This window comes from Gambusia affinis, linkage group LG22 (assembly GCF_019740435.1).
Source record: "Gambusia affinis linkage group LG22, SWU_Gaff_1.0, whole genome shotgun sequence".
NCBI lineage: Eukaryota > Metazoa > Chordata > Actinopteri > Cyprinodontiformes > Poeciliidae > Gambusia > Gambusia affinis.
The window spans coordinates 11,964,748-11,987,389 of record NC_057889.1 but is presented as its reverse complement, the minus strand read 5'-3'; the positions used below and the strand labels follow the sequence as shown (position 1 = coordinate 11,987,389).

Below are 22,642 nucleotides of genomic sequence, written 5' to 3'. Positions count from 1 at the left end.
TCCTTTGATTGAAGCCATAATCACTGTGCTTGAACTCAACATCAGATGTTGCTTGTTGTACTCATTAGCTTTGCATAACATTAGAGCCAATGGTAAATTTGATTTTCATGTATTTTGTACATGCTTGAAAACTCAACCCAAAATCCCCTATTAGACCTTTCACCTCCACCTGAGAAGTAATGTTCTGTGGTAATTACAACAAATCTGTGATGCTGTCGGAAATACATAAAAAAAAAAAACAGGAGACTGAGGGTTGGGTTAGAAGAGGGGTTGTAACTCCCTGAAACAATGCATCTGCAATAAATTACATTAGTTAATTTAAATAAAAATGTTCCTGTGTGCACAGCGCTCTTAACAAGATCCAACTGGCATTATTTTTCAAGCATTTCTTAATTCCCTTATATCCCGATATATATATATATATATATATATATATATATATATATATATATATATATATATATATATATATATATATATATATATATATAACAAATTTCTCAAACTTCAGGCCTTACTTTGCAAGTTCACCAAATTGCTTTTGTGTAAATAGTTTTGTAGTTAGTAACTTTACATTGTGAAACCTAATGAATAAACCTAAGAATATGACAATGAAGCTTTTCAGTGTCATTTCAACATAGTCAAACTGTGCAGCATTCTTTGTGAAAACTGGGGAAGACATTTTGTCTTTTCACCCATCCTCCTCTTTGACCCCTCTGACCTTTTCTTTCAGCCTATCAAAAAAGGTTACCAAGCACCCTCCACAGAAAGTGCGCTTGGCCAGGTGTGCATTCAGTAATTAGGGATAGAAATACTAGCTATGAGGAGCGATGAGTCTCCTGTTGGTAGCTAGAATCTGCTTCATTCTTAGATAAGGGAATACAATCAAACTGAAAAAATGTATATACTTATTATATTCAAAAAAGCAACAATAAGAATGTTAATATGGACTTTTATGCTTACAAAAGTTGTTTACCTTTGACTTTAAACAATTAAGCTTTTTATATTGCACCGATAGGCAGAAAATATTATCTGTTGCATTATCTCAGACCCAATTAATATTAGTTCTATATGTCAGTTACATAGAATCCCATTAGTTCACATCCAGTCCAATACAGTAAAATAGTACAGTCAAAGACAAGTGTTAATTTACTGCCAACTGCTGAAAAGTTATCTATTTATAGAAGCTGAGACTATTGCATTAAGGGGTTGACTTTGCAACATTTCCTTCTCCTGAGTAAGCAAATTGTGACTATGAAGCGACAGGAAGGAGATGCAGAAACAACACAAAAGCTCTGAAATTATTTCTATGGGAAATAAAGTTAATAGCAGCAATAATCCCACCAATGAGGAGAGAGAGATAGTGAAATACATTCACCCAGCCAGGTGTACCTTATATGTGACGGTAGAATTTGCTGATAAGAACACTTTCATTGAGGCTATTTTTGGATATGAAATAGTTCCGCTAAAAAAGTTTAATATTCACTGAAATCCAGTTTTTTAAACCACATGACCAGTTGCCCAGATACAATATGATGTGCTTCAATTAAATGAGTTTTACTTTTACAGTTAAAATCTGGCATTTATTGTATTTGTAGTTGAGACTGACTGTTTTGTGTTCTGAAAGACCTTGGTTTTCACAGAACTACTGGAATGAGGTGATTGAAAAACCAAATGAGCTGCAGTGAAGTTGCTGGATGTCTTTAATAAATGCATTTGAAAAAAATGCCTTCGTAAGTACATCTTGCCTTTCACTGGGCAGCTTCATGTAAATCCTGGTTTTAGTTCATCTGTGATTATCCTATTAAAATAAAACAAATGCTTTTCTTCTTGTTTTTATGCTATACCAATTTACAATTAGATATTTGCAAACTCTACTAGGTTTTGTCTTCATGGACCACATTGATAATTTGACTCATAACACATTTAAATTCAGTTCTAGCTAAATTTTACAGAAAAAAAAAATATTTCTCCTGCTTCATAAACTAAGTGTTTTGCTTTAAACATCATACAATTTGATTGAAAACTATTTCAAAAAACTAAGGACTTTAGTTTTACTCAAGTACATGACATTTGGACACTCAGTTCTCAAAACTTTGAGTACTGAGTCAAATTTCCGGTTCTTGTTTACATCTAACAAATGACATAATAGACGACTGTTGAGCTCTCTGCAAGACCAAGCAGGTCTTGTTTCTTTTATTTTTCTGTTCCCTGATGAATTATGCAATGCAGTGTTGCATTATGCTTATGATCCTGGCAATGGCACAATCAGCCAAGCAGTCTCAATAACAACACTAGTACACATCTACGCTAGCTGAAGGACACCTGCAAACTGCATCCACAGGCTGTTTTGGATATTGCCCAGGTGTCATCACTCTGCCGCTATGCCTGACAAATGATTTGTTTACCACCCGAGCCACTGCTGCTGCTCAGTAATCATTAAGAGTTCATTTACCAGCAACTTTTCCCTGCAGCTGGAAGTGTGAAGACATACTGACAGACACAATGCTTGAATTAAGTCCCACATAAGTCTTTCAAACGGTGTCTGGTATGTGTTATATATAGTTACATTCAACTCATCACATTAAAGTGGTGTCAGAATACACGTAATAGTGAGGGAAGTGTATCCCTCGGGTGGTTCTGGGCTTCAAATGTGTTACCTTTGGATGAACCCAGGGAGAGCTGAATTCATTTGCTGAGCCCCTGCTGTACCTGTGGCTAAAATCAAGAGGTGTTGACAGAACAGGCAGGAGGAGGGGGACATAAAGGAGGACTGAGCTTTCCAAAAAAAAAAGAAAACAGGAAAATTTTGCATCTTTGTCACATTGTTTTGCAATCAATTTATGTGAAAAACAGCCTTTTCAAACCAGGATTTGGACAGATAATTAAATGACACCGGGATGGAAACTGTAAAATTGGGATGTGAAAGTGCATATTGTACAAGCACAAACAAATGACGGGTTGTTTGTGTGGGGAGCGGGCTGAAGATGGAAGACAAAGCGCCTGGTTGACACGTACCATTAAGTAAAAAGCCACCAAGCAAATTGTGTTATGATGTGGCAATCTTTGAATAATTTCAACATTCAGAGTCTTATCACCTCTTGCTGAGGAGAAATTTTTTGACTTCCTCACTGGTAAGAAAGAAAAAAATGGCTCAGACATAAATGGGCTGGGACACGCTGTCTGCTGCTGTGCCTGACACATTAGAGGCACAGGAAGTTTCAGGTTTAGATGACAAGTTCTGAGTTCAGAGCTAACACAGAGGCTGCTTTGCCTCTTCAAAGGACTCAAAGTGGCACACTTCAAAGTAAAAGACAGCAAAAGACTTAAAACAGTAGATGAGATTGCACAACATGTGACGTCTGTGTTTCTGAATGCCGTACATCGGCCACATATCATGCTGTCTTCACAGAAGAAAAAAATACACACAAATACAATTAACATATCAGCGTGGAAAACAACATTGACAAGTAGACTGCACCTAAGCAATTCAACTTGATAAAAAAAAAAAAACCTCTCAGATATACTTGATAAAATGACAATAAAATAAGTGAGAGTATTGAAAATGTGTAGTTACAGGAGCTTAATTTTGCTCTAATTAGCTATTGCCAATGGTAACACAGGGGAGCTATATTGATGTATTATTGATCTGTTTTTTGTTGTTGTTTTATAAATACATAAAACAGAAGAACTATCTCTTCTTCACACATTAAACTTTATGAAAACTGTCATACCTTCTAATCTTGTTTGTGTATGTTCCCGTTTGTTTTGTTTTAACTACTTCATAGAGAAAGCTGATACAATTTTGAAGTCACAAAAAGTGGAATAGTATGTTTTAATGTGTGGTTTAAACCTAAATGTGTAAGTTAACAGAAGGGAATTCTCAGTTAAAAAAAGAACACTTGAGCATATTAGTGTTTTCCAAGTAAAAACTGAACCGTGTGGAGTGCATTTGTGTGTCCTCCATAATGCCAACCATAATAAACAAAAGTAAGCAGCCACTTACCTATGGACTTTGTTGTGTAATTCCATCTGAGTATGGATACAGCTCAAGTTTAAAGAAACCTGTAGAAGTACAAAACTATTTTCTCCCTGATCAACTCATTCTTTCTTTGCAACATGGTGAAAGCATCATGCTGTGGAAGAGCTTTTCTTGACCACAGAATGGGAAGATAGTGAGAGTTGATGGAAAGGTGCATTGAGATTGAAAGAGGGAAATCTGTTACAGAGTTCAAAAGATTTTGAAATGGGGAAATTCAGCAAGACAAGGGTTTAAAACCACAGGAACTCCAACAAGCTGAGAATCTGTAGCAAGACTTGAAAACTCCTCATGTTGTCTCCATTCAATTTACCTTCAGTTTAACTATAATCTGTTGAAAGAATGGGCAAAGATTTCTCTAGATATGCAAAGCTGGTAGTGATAAAAAAAGAAAAGCCAGAGGTAGTTCTACAAAGTACTGACTTAGGGGCGGATTGCATATGCACTCCCACACATTTCCCATTTAAATTTGCAAAGAAAATGCGAGTATCCTGTGTCCTTTTCCTTCAACTTAATAACTGTGTATTACTTTGTGGTAGTCTATAATAAAAACAATCCAACTAACATGCATTAAAGTTTTAGGCTGTAACTTGACAAAATGTGATGAGTTAAAGATGGAGAAATAGTTTTACAAGGAACTGTACATAAATACATTCAACGGAAATATACTGTGTTGCAAAATAACAAACGTGATTGAAATAACTCCAAATAAAAACAATAGTCTTGGATGTTTATTCACAGACAAGTGATTAGCTTCAATGAGAAATAATTTAAAAAAGGCTTTCCTTGAAATAAATTCACAGAGACATGCAGACAATGCAACAACAACCCCCTTCTGACTGCTTCTTCCCAGTTTTGGGTGGGGTCCCTTTCACTGTGGAGTGGGGCCGCTGTAGATGGGGGGTTGGGAGCCGTCGAGCTGCAGCTTAGGCAGGGCTGAGCAGGGGTGGGGGGCTGTTTGCTAGACAGCCAGTAAACTCAGCATGGGAATTTTCTGAAAAGTTGAGAGAGCAACATTTTGCATGTTATCAGCTGCACAACAAAGGAGTGGGACAGTGTGAAAACATAACATCCTGCATGAGTTCACCAGCACTCCATTCAAAGGCTGCAGCGTCTGCCTTCATCCACGCATTGTCTCTTGGGGGAAAATAGGACTCACACGATGGATCAAATAGTCTCACTTGCCTTGTTTTGCTTCACTCTTTTGCACTCAGTAACCCCCTTTTTTCCCCACAGATCAGCCATGATTTCACAGCATTTTTTTTTTCTTCCTCTTTTGAGTGATGCCATGCGTAGGCGTGCCCCCAGCTTGCAATGAGGGTCAACAGTGAAGGTTGTTGTTTATGCCAGTGTCACAGTGCATCCATCAGAGGAGGACAATGTGAACGGCCCTAGGGACTGAGCTGAAAATGGCTCTGTAGTGTTGTAAACTTTGAATGCAGTAAAGGACATTTCAGTCCCAATCTGTTTGCGTTACTTTATGATATATCCTGCTGGTAGCTTTTACTTCAAAATATTTTACTACAAATAAAAGCTACAATGCAGAGGGAACTACGAAGAGCAAAATTGTGAAAGACAGAGCTATGATCAGATGATGAGCCCACAATTATAAACTTTCTTTCAAACTGCAAAGTGTAGTGAATAACTAACTCAGCACATTACCCTGAATACACCCTGATTGCCCAGACAGTGTCCAAACCTAAGTACAGTTTACTGTTGTGGACTTGAAGATTAATGTTCGCAAATATTCTCTGTTCAGGCTGAGTGAGCTTGAACTGCTTTTTCTAAAAACAAATTTAACAATACAGTTATTTTTGTTGTATGTGCATAGATAGTACAGATTAGAAGTGGTAATTGCAGTGAAAGTTGATTCCATAAAGTATTGAATACTTTATACATGCCACACTTTTCAGATTTTCATTTGTAAATAAAAACAACCGTTCTCTAGTTGTACGCCACTTTGTTGCAATATACTACATTGGAACCCAATAAAACACATTTAGGTTTGTAGTTGTAATGTGACAAAATGCTTAGCTAGATTTTACACAGCTCATATTTTTTTTAGATTGAGTTTACAGGTCAAGTTTACATAAATGCACCCAAACAGACAGATTTGCATCTGGTTCATGCTTCAAGTAATGAGGCCAAAGGTCAGCAGGAAAAAGTCATGTGACACGTAGCTGCTGTGCATGCCACAGCATGATGTTGTGCTCCTTCCAATGAAATAATTTGCCTGAATCACCAACTCTTATTGCAGACTAATAAAGTACAAAACTGTGACATTTAACAGTGATCCTTGTTTTACATGTCTGCTTGTATGCAAAGTCTGTCTGACAAAAAGTTTATTATCTGTCTGTAACAGCACTCATAACCAACTGCAACCCAAAACTTGGCACCTGCACAGAATGAATACAGTGAGAACATGCACCTAGTTCTCCCTCCCAATATATAAACATTACAAAAATCATTAAAGAAAAAGAACATGGATGGATGTTTTTGGAAAATAAATTCTGCTGAAGTAATGGGTAATAAACAACTCTGCTAAATTGTTTTTGATAACATTTTACAGCCACGATTTGATTGATTGGTTGAGGAAATAGCATGTATTACAAATAGCCTTCTCAGTAGATTTTCTCTCAATTGATAGCTTCTGATTCTTTTATTTGTAATCTAGATTCAAGCTGTGTATGGCACATTCTAAATGTAGTGTTAGAATGCAAGACAACATTACACAAATTGTCCAGTATTTAGTTTTTGTTAACAAATAGCTTTTGGTTTACACAATATTCTGGAAATGTTTTATAAAGTGCTTTATGTCAGTCACAGTTTAAACACCGAAAATGTGTAACCGGGGGAAGGATACTAGCGAGCGAGATTTGATTGCAAACCATTTTAAACAGGGGATTGACTGTGGCGTACACTGCTGAGAGCAGCAGACTCCCACTTTGATAATGTGACTGAAATGAAGTTGCTCATGTGCCAAGATAAAAATGTAAAATTTGACCTGAATATTTTTTTTTCTAAAGTCAGTGAATCAACAAAAAAGGATTAGGTGCAGTGGATAATTCCCCAGACGCCTCAATTTAGTATAAATCTCTATTAGCCTATCGGTGAAGACAATAGCTATTCATAGAGGGGCCAAGACTAAAGCAAATTTCTATTACTATCTCAACAGAGCCAAAGTAGTTTATGCAAACACTGTTTCATGAATCTTTAAAATGCTGTTACGTTTGCAGTGGACAGAAATGGATAACTCTGCACAGGGGAAATGGAGGTTGGCGACTGTGCGTCATGACTGAAACACTCACTGAAACCAAAACTTGTAACGTCTTTCCAAACAGGAAAGTAAGACAGAGTAAACATAAGTGAAATAGTTTAAATTAGGACCAATATGCTGAACAAATAGAATATGCTGTTGCTTAATTAATAATATTTTTTACAGCATTTATTTAGGCACAGAAAATAAAAACCCATCAAGCTTTTAATGCCCAGTGAAAATATCTATTTACAGTTACATTTGCTTATCCTTTTCACAGCCATGTGGGATAATCACATTTGTGAATCTATTTGTTGCCGTGACAGAACATAGCACATCATCAAATTCACCTCAGCAATTGGGTGGGTGCAGCAGCCCTATCTAGCAGAAGCTCCCAATCAGCTGAGCTGCGGCTGAAGACAGTCACATGTCTTATCTGGGTTTGTTTGTTTTTTTTTCCTTCCACGTGTCAAGATACACGAAACAGGAGGCGGGACCAAACAAACCTGATAGGCTCAGTGCGTGTCACCAGGTTATACTAGGCAAAGAGGGCTGTTCTGTTAAAGGGCCAGAGACATTTATTTTTCCCCCCGAAAAACAATACAGGATCATCTTAGGAAAACTATGGAAAGGCAGTTTTGAATGTGTAATAGAGCAAAGGGGTGTACATTTCAATGGTTAGGTCATCGTGACATCTAGGAAAAAAAGAAAAACAATGCAAATGTATCCTTCCTTATGTTGTTTACTTGACAGAACACAGTTTTTGCGATATATGGATTTAAATCATTGTATATAGTAATGAATTCAGCACTGAATAGTTTATAGATACATCACTGATTAATGTTCTAAACAGAAACATTCGGGGGGTTTTCTGTGTGCAATTTTAACTCTTCCTATCTTAATATCTAAGAAACAGCATACATACTAGTACAAATACATCAAAAATCAATACAATAAAAAATACAACCTAAGCTGCATTTTCTAACCTGTCAATGTCTTATTTGCATAACAACAGTGTGGCGCCTTTCACATTGAGATGGGCGGGCCACTTGTGACACAAGAGAGGAGGGGGGGGGAGGAAAAAAAAGGAAAACAACCCCTCTGCTGCCAGCAGAAGTCTGATGGTTGTAATGCGAGAAGGTGCTTGGCTCCAACCTCTACACTCCATAGGAATCAAGGAGACGGCAACTCGTCAAGATACCACCAATAACAACGGAAAGCGCTTTTTCTGGCGGTGAGTGTTTTAAAGCGGTCGCATCTTTGTTGAAAGCCGGGGGCACAAAACGTAACGGAGGAGCTCGCGCGCACACATGTCGCGTGCTTACATATGTGGGACCAGAGTTTATAAACAAGCGGAGTGGGCGACCGGCCATGTGTATGCCCGGGCACAGACACGACGAGGGGTGTTGATAAGCGGATATCAGGCGGGTGAAAGCGGTAGCAGAATTGGATTTATGTGCTGGTTCGTATATGAATTATTGTTAAACGTGCCGGTGTCATCGAGCGAGAGCACTGGGGGAAAGTAACGGGTGAGTTTCAGCAACGTCCCGGCACATGTTGACTGGTGTTTGGGCACTCTCTTCTGTTAGCAACTTTCGCTATAGCAATTATTGCTATACGATGTAAGGATATTATGTGTAATTATCGCAGTTTCTGCTGAATGGCTGGTGAATTTGCGGAACACTTTCTCCGATGAGAAATCGTCTTAAAGCGCCCTAAGTAGGTTTCTTGTGCAAAAATAAGATTAAGCTAGTTTTTGCTTTAACTGGTTAGCGACAAATTATAGCTCTGGTCAAAGTTGTAACACAAAAGTTAACCAGTTATAAACTGGTTAACTTTATAACTGTTATAAACCAGTTATAAACTGGTTAACTTGTATAACTTTTGTAACAGCCATTTTTATCCACCCGGTTCCTTTATCAATATGTAATCGCAGCCGTGTTGCTGTGAGTGCTGCTTGGCTGTAATGCATTGTCCTGTTCATCTCAGCGGGTTGTCGCGCACGGCTGTCCGGATTTTAAGCTGCTGATGCGGATGCAAGCGCCACAGCTCACCGGTGGACCTTCGGAGACTCAGTAGCGATTCAAAACAACTTTACTACACTTATAAATCTTGACATATTTGATGTAGTTTTTTTTGGCGTAGCACTCTCAATATCATTCAGTCTCCTTATAGCCTAAATAAAATACTGAATTTCGTCATACAAATACAAAATATTCATTGATATTATTTTATATTTTGCTTGCAAAAAGAAAAAGAAAGAAAAATTGGGGTGTATTGCTTTAAAGCAATATACCCCTAGACTCTCAGCTTTACGTGCCTTTGATTCATAGTAGTATGAAAGCAGTACGTGAAGAGTCGAGTCCCAGACCAGCTTTGCATGTCGGTGAGCACAGATGGTGCAGCAGAGGGAGCCACTTTGTGCTGGGACTTTGAGCCTCTGACCAACAGCCAGGCCTCCCCTGCAGCCCAGAGGCAGCGTGTCTGCGTGTGTGCGTGTGTGTGAGTGAGGATCGAGTGTGTGATGCCTTTCTTTGTGTCTTCCTGTATTCTCTGTTTGTTTTTATATGTCTGACGCTATGGTGATAGTGGCAGTCCTCCTCTGACTGCCAGTGGAAGTTCAAGACAGGACTTGCTTTGTCACTGACACGCAACTTAAGTGCACATATGGTATTGTTGAAACTTGTTGCTTAACTTACTTTATATACTACTTTCCTGAAGAAAAAGTTAACACTGTGGGATTGTCCTGAATTTAAAAGTGGAAACTAAGAGAGCTGTGCCCATCACACGCAATCAAATCAGTGTCGTTTTATTATTACATTTTGCATATGAAAAGATAAAGACATCAAAGTCATATTTTTATGCTGATGTCTTTTTATTCTTCTCAGTATTTATTTTTGTTCATTTTAACTTGCTTTCGCTCCAGATATGACATCATGCTCAAAGAAACTTTCACAAAGGGAAACGTGACTTTAGCCGCCTCGCTTGGTAAACACAACACCGGCGCTTCCAGTTTCAAGTTTCGCATTTGCACAACCCTGCCTGTTTGTCTCCACTTACAGGACAAAAAAAGGCATTACTGGCACACTTGACGGAGTGATATAACAGTTGTTTCCAATTCGGGCAGATGGCCAACAAGGAAGAGCGAGCGCACGCTCCCGTGTCCAATAGGCAGAGTGAAACTGGTTATCGCCGTCATGAAACGGTTGCTGCACGCACCGCACTCAACTGGCGGTCTAGTCTAGAGTTTTGGTTTCACTCGCACTCAGTTGCCACTGGGTGTGCGTTTGTAGATTACTAGAACAGATAGGCATCTATCCGGTGACAGTAAGTTTTAGAGAGACAAAAACAAACAAAATAATTATATATTTTGATGCTGAAGCAACTCATAGTGAATTTTCTGGCACTCAGTCTGGATTTGGCTCATTATTCGAAAGGATTGGCAAAAATATGCTTGAGGAGAGCAGCAAAGCTTTAAATCCCCCCTTGCACAGGCTGTTTCCACATGATTGGGCTCTGTTCAATTTTATTTTGGCTTATTCTGCATCTACTGTCTTCATTTACACATAAATTTAAATACCCATCTTTCATGCTTCTGAGATGATCCACCTCTGCTTGTTTGTTTTCATTGTTACGGCATACATGTAAGCTTCTTACCGGACATTATAATGAGTAATGATTTCTTCCCATGTAATGCAGATCGGATGAGATCATTCCATCTGCCACAGGGCAAAGTTTTTACTGAAAACAGGATTATATTTAGCATTTTTGTTTCCTTTTGAAACAAATCACCTCTAACTAACGGAGCATATGCTCATAAACACTTAGTCATGCTTGTATATTTTGGTAATACACCAATTTCACGCCTTAAATGATCCCCTTCTAAAGTTTCCACGCCATGTATCCTCACTGTTTTGTCTCCAGGGAGTTTACCGCTGAGGCGTCGGATGGATGATGAGGAGGAGGACATGTCACTGCCCACCTCACAGCTCAGGGTATTACCCTTCGGGGACGTCAAGCAACACGAACAGTGGTCGAGCAGTCAAGCAGTGGCCACGGTCACTGCTGCCGCCGTCGTGGCCAGGTCACAGGACCACGGCAACCACGGCATCAACGCCGTGTCCTGCAGCATACACCTGCAGCCTCACATGCCCTTCAACGGTAAGGAGTGGGGAGATATTCTGACCCTAAACAGGAAAAACAAAGCAATAAAAATATGCAGCACAGCTTCTTGGTGAGAGCTAGCTTATTAAAATATTTTATTTAAGGTTAAAACTTAATCTTGATTTTTTTTTTTTTCCCCAACTAGCAAAATAACATTGAATATTTACACGACTACTATAGCATAGAAATATATAAAGCAAGCTCAGAATCAAATAGTTCTTTTAAACAGTTTTTTTTTTCTGCCTTATCAAAATTACATTTATTTTATAATGTGCTATAAATGCATACCTAACTACATTTAGATGATAATTACCTTACCCTGTTTCTTTTTGAGGGGCTTTCTTTACAAGAGGTTATTAAAAGTCTAATTAAGGAAAAATCACAACAACAATTTTATAGACAGTTAAAGTTACATACCCACGTTGATAACAGCCGTCATTCTGAATCTAATAGCATTTTCCCATGTCTAATCCAATCCGTGTGACGTCATGTTAAGTAAATTAAATGAATGTTGAAGCAGAATGCTGCTTGTTTGTCGACTCGGTATGGGTGTATGAGAGCTACCTGTTGTTCTGGGTTTAAAATCATCGCTACGGTAAAAACACCGCCTGTTGTGACCTTGTCGCTCATTGTAAACTAAGCAGTAATAGATGTCATACGCTTGGCTTGGTGCCACCCCTCCTTTGCAAACAAAGTCTGCTGTCGTGCATGAGGCAGAATAGCAATGCATTCTGCCTCACGATAACAACAAATACATTGTTTTTCCCTCTTAGTTGCATGACTGCAGATACATGCGCCAGAGGCTGAGTGAACTCAGTGACAGCCCAATAAAAGCTGGTAGTTCACTGAGTGTCTTGTTGATTTAATTAGGTGCTTTAATTGTATACCTCGGATCAGTCTTCTTGTTGATTTATGAACTCTCTATTTGTACTCTTGCTGATTTTTCTAGTTTCTAACTGAATCATATGTTACACAAACGGCAAAATGTTAAAGTCTAAAGGCTTTTATCAGCTCTTTTCCACAGTATGACCTCTCCTTAAGACCTTCAGAGGTCAACCATTCAAGCTGCCCATGTCCTTCGAGAATATTGCTCACTTAAGGATGCAGCTGAAGCAGTCATCAAATTCTTGGTGGCTTAGAGGTCGACATGAGTTTCTCAGTTAGACCACAGACTATCCCTCAGGCCTGGGTTGGAGGTAGGGGTGGACTGTTTTAGGTTTGTGGGTGGCTGTGACTGTATGGGGGAACAATCATAGTGAGAAGAACAAAAAACATTCCCATTAGAAATAAGCTTCTTCAGGACACCACTTTCTTAAATGATTTATATCAGTGATAATTTTTATTTTTATAATTATTTTTTGATATTTATTGATGCTCTAGTGGAAGAAGCACCGGAGAAAGTAGTAAAAATTACTTTTGCGATATTGCTGTTAGTTTCATTATATGTAAAAAACATTAGTTGAAATTTATTGAGTCAAGACTAAATCATAATTCTTATCATTATAAGAAATATTTAACAATCCATGATAAACAACGCAAAAATGCCCAACATAATGACTCATAAAATTTATTTTAAAAAGTTAAGTATTCAAAAATAAAAAGGAAGATTTTAAGAAGATTAATTTGATCTTTTTAGGCAACGCTGGAGCGCCCTTACATCTTCCCGCTCAGTTTGTGCCCATGGAGGATCGAGGAGGAAGGCACATTGTTGAGGAAGAGGACAGAGGGGCGGAGGACGATAGGATGGCACAGAGGCCCGAGGTGGAGCCGATGGGGCTGAGTGCTGAGGCCCAAATTGGTCGTAAACTCCGGGAGATTGGAGACAAGTTCCACCAGGATCACATTGAACTGGTAAGCCTCTGCTCTCAGCATTGAGGTGAATCCACAATAAACCAGCGAAGTGCCTCAAAGAATCAAGGGGGATGAAAGTTATAGTATATAAATATATCATTTGTTTTGTAACAGCTTGTGAGGTGGGGCAGATTTTGGAACTGATGAGTAATATTTGATTAAAACACATATTTACATGGTAAAGTCTATGATAAGCAGATAAACAAGCTGGTTATTGTCCTGCCTGTGAGTTTTATTAGTGATGTTAATTAATAGGTACAGCTAAAGATTCTTATCAGCTGCCCTGACTGTTCTGGAATGAAGGCGTCTTTGATAGCAAGGTGTGGTTTTTGAGAAGTGGTTAAATGTGTAGTTTCGTAGAAAAGGTGAGAATTCCTGAAAGAGCAGAGAGACAAAAAAAAAATACCCTAGTTGAAGAGCAAAATTTGAAGAATGACGTTGCAGAGTACAAAGATGAGCAGGTGAGATCGATACTACTGTCACAAACGTTAGCGTGCAGCACGTCTGTGTCTGGGTAGACTTTGCCGGCTGTTTATACGCGTGCCTAAAAATAGATTCTGACTCACACACTTATGAACACAGCCAGTAACATGACGGCTACCCACAATACCTCACTTGTCCCGCCGCCTGCCTCAGCCTGTACGTGTCTGTGTGTGTTTTGGTTTGCATGTGTGACTCTCTAGCAGAGAGATAAGAGAGGACTTTCTTTTATTTTCCTGATTTGTCAGGCGTCTGAGCTCGGATTGGTTTCTACCCGGTGGAGGAATATTCCATTGGGAGAAGCCTCACAAATAACCCGTTATTATATCCAATCACTTCCCTGTGTTGCTATTGTTAGACGTCTGCGCTTGCTTTCCAAGCAGAACTTACCGTTACGGGCCAATGTGTGGCTTTTTGCCTGGCTTAAGCAAACTTTACTTGTGGTTATATTCATTTTTAAGAAAAAAAACCCACCCTGACATTAAGCGAGAGGGGCAAGCATTCACATTGTCTTAATGGTTTAGGGAATAATAAGAAAATAAATTGCACACTGTTCTCCTTTACCTATAAAAAAACGAGTGCAGAAAGATGAGCTTCACGAGAAACACTGGGTTACTGTTTAAATAAGCCTAGTAGTGTAGAATTAAGGGCAATTAGGGACAATTAGGGTACATTTAGTGGTGGTGCTTAAATTCAACCCAGTCTGCCGGTTCTGCATCAAATAGCCTGTGGCAGAGTCTGATTCCTAGACTGGTAGGGACCCTGATGAAGGGAGCTCTTGGGGTGCTTATGCAACAAGCTGCAATATCTACGGGTGGCAGTTTCAGCCCCGGTGGCTGAAGGGAGGCGGGAGACTCCTGGACGCACTTAAATGGAACCAATGAGATCACATCATTGGTTAAGAAAATAATGGAGCAGATTCAGCAACCTAATTTTCTTTTTGATATCTGGATTCAGTCACAGTAGTATCAGTAGTAGTGGATGTTATATCATAGTGAGTGTGTGGAAATCCCCACAGCAGTGCAGCAGATTTAGCTGATTTCAACGATTTAAAACATGAGATCGAACGCTTTATTAACTGTCTACCATTGCACAAAGAGGTGGATTCAAGGTTTGGTGTTGCTTTCTCAGCTGAACACTGACGGTCTTAACCGCACCAAAGTTACTCTGTTTGAGGCTGAAGGCTGAAGGTTGTGTCTGTGCGCTTCAGTGGCTGCAACCCGTCAGTGAACTCAAACTCCACCGACAGCTTGTGGATTTTGCAACATCTTTCCTGCACCTACAAATATGGCCTTGTCATGTCACACCCTTGTCTCGTAGTTGTTTTGAAATTATCCAACTAATGGGCTCCGCACACGAGACGCAACGGCAGCGGCACAAGTTGAACATTTTTCAACTCTTGTGTCACGCCGCGAACCCACATTTTGCACGTCTAAATGTACGATCTCGAATGTCACCTCCTGCATATCAAGCCCTTCACGGTCAGCTGATGATGCAGAGCCCTACAGCCAGCAGCTTCCTCCCACCTAAATTTACCACTGTAATTCAGACTTTGTTTTTCTAGCAACAAAACTAGCAGTTTTACCGATTGTGTCCCATAAAAACTAACATTTCTGGAGTTGCTTTAAACTGCTAAATTTATCTTAATCTCAAGGTACTTCACAGTACCTCTCTTCAAAAAAAAATCATAAGTTTCCCATTAAAGATAGCAAATATTAGAGTTCGTCTCAGTGATGTTTTCTAGATCCATGCTAAAGTTGTGGAAACATTCAGCGTAGTTGATCTAATCCTTCTCACTCGCAGGGTTTTACCTCACATGGTGTTATTCTTCTACTGATAAGTGAGATTCATTGGTATGTTTTTCTTTTTTTCCTCTTGCAGTTCATGAGGCATCAGAGACAAAACCTGCCCGTGTGGATGCGCCTTACAATCGCCCTCTTTGGCTATTTGTTCCCAAGAGAGCCTCTGGTGCCGCGCGTGAGGAGAGAGCAGAGATGAAGGGATGTTGAGCTGGCCTTTCACTTTGGCCTTTGTACTCTAATTTGAACCAAGGACTCGAACTTTAAAGAGATGGCACTGTAAGATGGAACGACGGGTTTGGATTTTGTTTTTTCTAACTGAATATGAAGATGAGATGAAGAAGACACTGGTCACCGCTGGACGGAGACTGATTACTGTTTTTTTGGGTTTTTTTATTATTATTATTGTTATTTTGTTGGTTTATTTCGTTTTGTTCTGCATCTCCGAGAAGAAGCCATTTTGTTTGAAGAGATATTTTGGAAATATTTGTAAGATGACCTATTTTGTACAGCAAACTGCTCTTTTTATCTGGTGTGTCGACTCCTGAAGGACCTCCATCTGTCCAGGGAATGCCTTACTCTCTCCTCCTGCCGCAGTAAAATGCCCTTTTGCATCAAAAATATCATGCGAGAGAGAGACAGAGAGCGATAAAGATTAAAGTTTAGGTGATAAGACTGTGGACATGTCCGTGCTGAAGTCAAATACGCGAACCTTTGAAGAAAGACTCAAGGCACATTTCTGAGTTATTCTCCTAAAGACAAAAGAAAGCCCGTACTCACCATTCTCCTCTCCACATTGGCTCATCAAACCTGTCGGTCTTCTCAGATGCATGTTGAAAATCAACTGTTCCAATGAACCTACTTGAATTGCACGTGCCAAAGAGATTCCGGGCACGACGCTCAAAGATCCGACGCAGTAATAGTTTTGGGGTCACGTGTCTGGTGCTCTCCACCTGCAAGTCCTGAGACCAAACAAGCACAAACCAACACAGGCCCAGAAGCCTCACTCAGTCTGGGATTACCATCAGGGATCCGTGAACAATCACCTGAAAAGCTCTGGATAAAAACGCCATCGTTCTCCCAAACGTCCAGTCACTCGCCTGGCTGGATCGACAATCGCAAATTTTGTCCTTTGCTGCACTGTGGCTTCGAGCCAGTCGATCAGATGTATTGGCAATCAAGGCGGGTTGGGGTTTGTTTCTCTCCAGCGCTGTTTCGAATGCGACATGTCTCAAACTGCCAGCTTTACTTCTGTACAGTTTAAAGAGAAAAAAAAACGGACATGAGAACACGTTCCTACAACCTTTGTGCAGCGAATCACACCAACACAGCCACTATGTGTCGATGTAAATTCTGGAATAATATGTTAGAGATTGTTCCTTTTTGGCATCACATGGGTTATAGTCATATAAACCTTTGAAGACACTGATTGTTTTTTTTTTTGTTCATCTTTTTTTTTTTTTTTTTTTTTCGGGAAAGTAGTTAGCAGTCATGCTAACACATAGACCTAACTCATTCAGCTGTATTTGGTAAAGAGGAGATGAACATGAAGTGTGTTACATGCTGTCAAGTTTTTTTTTTTTGTTTGTTTGCTATGAGAGTAGCTGAGTTTGTTTCCTGCAAACACTGAACGCTGAGCCAGTTTAGATGGTTTTGATACACACTGTCATCTGCAGTCCAAAGCACCACAGATACACTCACTTAATTACTCCCTGAAGATAAATTTCATTTTTGTTTCATCGGAAATAATTTATTCTAATTTATTTTGTGCGCTACTGCTCAGTGCTACTGTACAGACGCCGTCTCGGCTTGTACAGTCCTTTTTCTCCTCGTCGTCAGGGTGCGTTCAGTTTTCAAAGCCTGCGTGTGAGTAGGTTGGACTAAAAGCCATGTGCCTCGTGCTCTCTCTCTCTCTCTCTCTTTCTCTCTCTCTCTTTTTCACGCGCAAAAACGCCGTGAGTTGTTAAAAATCGCGCAAAACGACAAGACAATCAAAACTAGCAAAGAAAAAGAAAAAAAAAAGCAAACTTGTGCCTTGTGAGTAAAAAGACCTGCCCCGACATCATCCTCATCTGCACTTGGCATTGTATATCCCAGAGTTCAGCGATCCCGACTCTCCCGTTTCACAAATCTAACGTAAGCTCGCGAGGCACAGGCTCAACCTTTTTGACAACTCTCGGCACGAACAGCGACCTTTGTCACCTACGCTGAGCCCTCTCAAAACCAGAAACGACTATTTTTTGCAACATGCACTGTAAAAAGATTTCTGTTTATTTTTATCTTCTTTTTTTTTTTTTATCTGTATACTGTATTTGCATCTCTCTCTTTCTACTTCTGTGCTGAGCTGTCCCTCTCGATTGCTGATTGATCGGCCCTAGCCGTTCGGGTTTTTCGTGCTTTATGAGCTTGCGATCGAGCGAGGCTTTGAAAGAGGAAATGAGCCGCCGCGGTGCCCAGTATTGTTTCTGTTTGAGATGAGTTGAACAGCCGCTCCATCGGAGCCTGACGTTATTTTTCCACCGTCTCAACCTTGGCTGAAGTAAGACGTTTCTGTTCAGATCTTCAGGGTCTTTGATATCAATATCAGTTTTGTTTCGGAAAAAACCGAGAAAGACTGTCAAGTGTTGTGATTTGGTATTTTGTTTTTTTTATATATATATATATATATATATATATATACATTTGACATAAATTTGACACACCGGTTGCTATCTTTATACAACAAATTTTACATACTGTTTTTTGTAAGAAGAAATAACTACAACATAATGTTTTTGGTTTTCTATGATTACAGTTTTTAACATTTGACATTATTGATTTTGGATATTGCCAAGTCTGCTGTGTCACTCAGTTAAAGGGCTTTTTAATATATGTAAATGGAGTAAAAAAAAAAAAATGCATGTCCAACATTCCTGGAGATGAAATCTATATCCTAAAAGGTTTGAATGTAACTTAATTGAGTGCGAATCACAATAACGCTTTTTACTACGTGAACCGAACAGTGGAATCTTTCTGCGCTCAGCTGTATCGTCTTCACCTTCTGCTTTCTTTGCGTTCAGAGTGGTCTCAAGGATTTCACACTCGTGTGTGTCCTGATGAAGCGAGACCCAGTCCAGATGTAGCAGTTTTTTTTCTTTCTGACAAAAGCATTGGCTGTGTTATCTTTGGGACTGCTCTGCGTCTCCTGTGCAGATTTTTTGAACCACGCAGGACACTGGAGCGATGGGGGGATTTAGAGGAGGAGGACAGGCGGGATATTTGTTCTTTTTCTAGTGCAATATGCTGTACATAAGAGCTTGGCTCACCAAATCTTACAGTTTCTCTTAATTTTGTTCTGTTGTAAAATGGGTACCATTGCTGTTTTGATTTCTATTAAAACTTTATGAACTATTGACATGTTCTGTGCTTCATTTCTTCAAATCCAAATCATGACACACTTTTGTTGCAGAAACTTTAACTAAAAGGAGTAAGCATCTTTCATTTTTCCTCGTATTAAAACAGTTTTCACCGTATAACCAGGCTTTCTTGTGGTGTTAGATTAGTCTTTATTTTATGATTATTATTTATGGAAAGGTGCAGGGCTTAAAATAGTTATTTTGATCAGTTTTATTGATGTAGACAGTGTTTATTGTAATTAAAGAACAAAATATAGGCTCCCTTGCGAAGTAAAATAATGCTAATGATAGTCTTTTGTTACGACATAATTGCGTAGCACTAAGCTTTAAACACAACATTGAATAATGACACTTCTAATAAGTATTACAACAAGAAAACCTAATTTTAACTGGATAATAATGTTGGCATTCTTTAAAGAGTGATCTCTACAGTCAATATGAGGATAAAATCTCAGAGACACAGATAACAAACAACCATTAAAAAACACACACACACACACACATCTAAGAGCAAATTAAAGTAACCATTTAACAAAACATTTTAGTTAATTGTTTTTGAACCTTGGGGTAAGCCTGAGTGCCCAGGGAGAAACAACACATATACAGGGAGCCAGGACTTTCTTGCTGCAAGCCAGCAGTTTTAACAACTGCTCCACTGTAAAGCCCTCAACTAAAAAAGATCAGAATAAAGATAAAGATGATTGCATGACTAAAAACACTGATTTAAACAAATAGGTCTTCAATTTTGACACAGGCATTCACTGACGACGCCTGTCTAACATCTGTTCCATGGTGGAAGATTTGCTCGCCAGCTTTACTTTTGCAAATATTGGGAACTTTTAGCAGACAACTCAAGGAGAATTTGTGGCAGATTACCAGCTCAAACATAAACAATGGAAAGCCATTAACTACTCTACAGGTAAAAACCAAACAGATTTAGAAATTCATTTGCATCTTTCTCATAGAGAGATATGTCCATTTCATTATGGACATGCAATTTTTAAAGCAGTTGTCTGACAAACATATGTAAAAATCTGCACCGTCCTCTGCTGGAAGCCTGGACTGAATATTTACTTCTATATTACTGACATGCACCATCTGAAGTCCTCACATTTTTTTTTCTTAGTTAAACCTAATAAACACAGATTAACATCTCAGCACCCTGAAGGGACAAGGTTGCTCCTTTATGTTGAAAGGCTTTTCAAAGGAAATTACAGTCCTCCATAGAAACAATGAAGTTGTGTTTACGTTTTGACTGCATTGAGTAGCTGAAGATTTTTAAAATACAAGCACCCCTCCCTGAATCTGCCACAGCAAAGCTCCTGATGCAACATTACTGTTTTATCCTTCCCTTTAGGCGTGAGTAAACCACCAACTCATCATCCTAGTTCCACATCTTCCTGCCTTGGTCAGACGTTTTGCATAAAATTTGAGATAGAAAACATACACAATTTGCATCTATGATGTCACTACAGAAGGAGAGGGAGTCGAAGGTGCAAGTGTGCAGAGGAGGCTTTTCACACAAATGCAGCAAATATCTTATGTTGCTTCCTGCTTTACAACTTTAAGATATAATCAGTGCTTTTCCAATAGTCCAGTATAACATAGAAAAATGTTGGCTGAGGTAATTCATACATAACAAGCTACAATTTTGGGCTAACATTCAAATTATAACTTTACAAACAAAAAATAAACCCTGACTTACCGGAAATAAAAATCTGACAGAATGTGTTTCAGATTAGAGTCTCTGAAGATTATGAAAGTCAAACTAAATCCAGGAGCTACTAGGATAGGTCATTTAGGATCACACTCTTAAACTAATAAACAAAGCTACATTTGACATTTGTAAAAAAAAAAAAAAAAAAAAAAAAAAAACATATTTAATCAGTCATGTGCAAATTTCTTCCACAAGGTTCTGGCTACATTTAGCAACAACCCCTCCCCCCCCACACACACACACCGAAAACGAATAAAGACTCCTCTGTGACTTGACACCATCTATTTAACTCTAAAAGTCCCTAAAATATTAAATTAGGCCAGATAAGGAGGGCTTTTCAGGATTCCTGGAGGTATTGACGGAGCTAATCTCTGCGTTCTTGATGTGCTCTATGCACCGTCTGAGGGAGACGGTACACAAACTGTGACTTAAGTTTCTGTCACTGAGTCATCTGTAGCACAATCTCCCCCCTGGCAGCTGCTTTGTGTTGACATAGGCAGCAAGACGGGGAGTGAATGTGTGAGGGGCAGGGTGTTCAGATACATGGCCTGAGGAAAAACTGTGCACTGATGTCCTCAGGAAACAGAGTAAACACTAAAATACAGTGCAAGACTGGTACTTTTTTTTTTCTTTTTTTTTTTTGACATGACTCTGTTACAGATTCTGTTACAGCTGTCACCTCTCGGGCATTTCCTTTGTCTTTTACCGCTCACACAGACAGCACGTGGTTGATGCTGCTCTGACACAACAGTGCGTTCATGTGAGACTCAGACGCTCATTACTATTTTCTGTTATTAAACGGTGTAGCGCAAGAGCTGAAACCATTAGTTCAGTGTTTTCCTGCCTTCGCCCTTGATGAACAGTTAGTTGTTCCCCTGCCTCCACGCTCCCGATTTAAATTGATGGCTCATTAGAAGGTTCTGCAGAAGTTAATGACCTGCTGAGGAGTTAATTAATTAATATGAATTAGGTCTGTGGGAGCAGACCTAATTCTGTGCTCTACAGTCAGTGGCAGTTTCTGATATGGGCCATATGGGCAGTTCTCCAGGGACGCGTAAAAAAGGGTCGCGGGCGCAGGGACACCAAATATTACACATTTCCGTTTTTATACTTTAAACAAGTTTTCTATTGCTTTTAAGCATGTGCAGTCAGCACAGGGTGCCCTGAGTTTGCTGAGGATATATAGAAACTAGGTTACCTTCTTGGCGAGGAAATTAACTGTTACAGTTTTAAGTAACAGTTATTCCATCCCAGAATCTCAGATAATTTGGTGCATTTTGCATTTAATGATTGTAAGGGTAAAGACCTAGTTTGACCAAGGTTGCTGGTTCATGCAAGAACATAAACTCTGTAAATTGGGTATTCTAACCACCTGAGATTTTTTTTATATATATACAAACATCATGGGAATTAATGTCATAACGATTTTGGACTTCCAGGGCTCAATTTGAACTTCTCATTTTTCAGCTTGAAGTGAGTTACAACAAACAACTTTCATGAATTTTAAAAACAAAAGGCATATGCTCGTTTTATGTGGTACTTTCTATGATCACCACATGATCATCACATGCACACAGGCTCACATGTACACATACACACTTAGAGATCCAACATTTGATTGTGAAATTGCACCATTAAGAGGCTCTTCGGAAAGCCGTCCCAGAAGCTTAACATTTCCTGTTTTATTGCCTCTAAAAACGATTTGATATCTCTGATTGGAGGATTGATTTATTGGAACGATCTTATTGAACAATAGAATCTTTGGTTATGAGTCCTAACTTGGGATTGGAAGGCCTTGTTGTTATCACTGCCCCACCTCTATTCAGTTGTTCTTTAATAGACAAAGAAAGATAATATGTTATTTTGCAATCAAAGAAGACTTATGTAGTGCTAACCTTAAGGTTTAATAAAGTTATGTGTCTTGGTTGAGAGGTTGAGCTT

The 22,642-nt window shown here is 39.1% G+C and overlaps 1 protein-coding gene across 2 annotated transcripts; it reads left to right on the top strand.

Moving 5' to 3' along the window:
- Positions 1 to 8,403: 8,403 nt before the first annotated feature.
- bmf2 (BCL2 modifying factor 2) lies at positions 8,404 to 18,981 on the top strand. Of its 2 annotated transcripts, none has more exons than XM_044106057.1 (4): positions 8,404 to 8,529; positions 11,220 to 11,456; positions 13,096 to 13,310; positions 15,672 to 18,981. In XM_044106057.1, exons 2-4 carry the CDS (start codon positions 11,243 to 11,245, stop codon positions 15,786 to 15,788), a joined length of 546 nt encoding a protein of 181 aa, XP_043961992.1. In that variant the 5' UTR covers positions 8,404 to 8,529; positions 11,220 to 11,242; the 3' UTR covers positions 15,789 to 18,981. The 2 variants fall into 2 exon arrangements, with proteins under 2 accessions (XP_043961992.1, XP_043961994.1); XM_044106059.1 differs by lacking the exon at positions 8,404 to 8,529 and adding an exon at positions 8,540 to 8,824.
- The last annotated feature ends 3,661 nt before the right edge of the window (positions 18,982 to 22,642 follow it).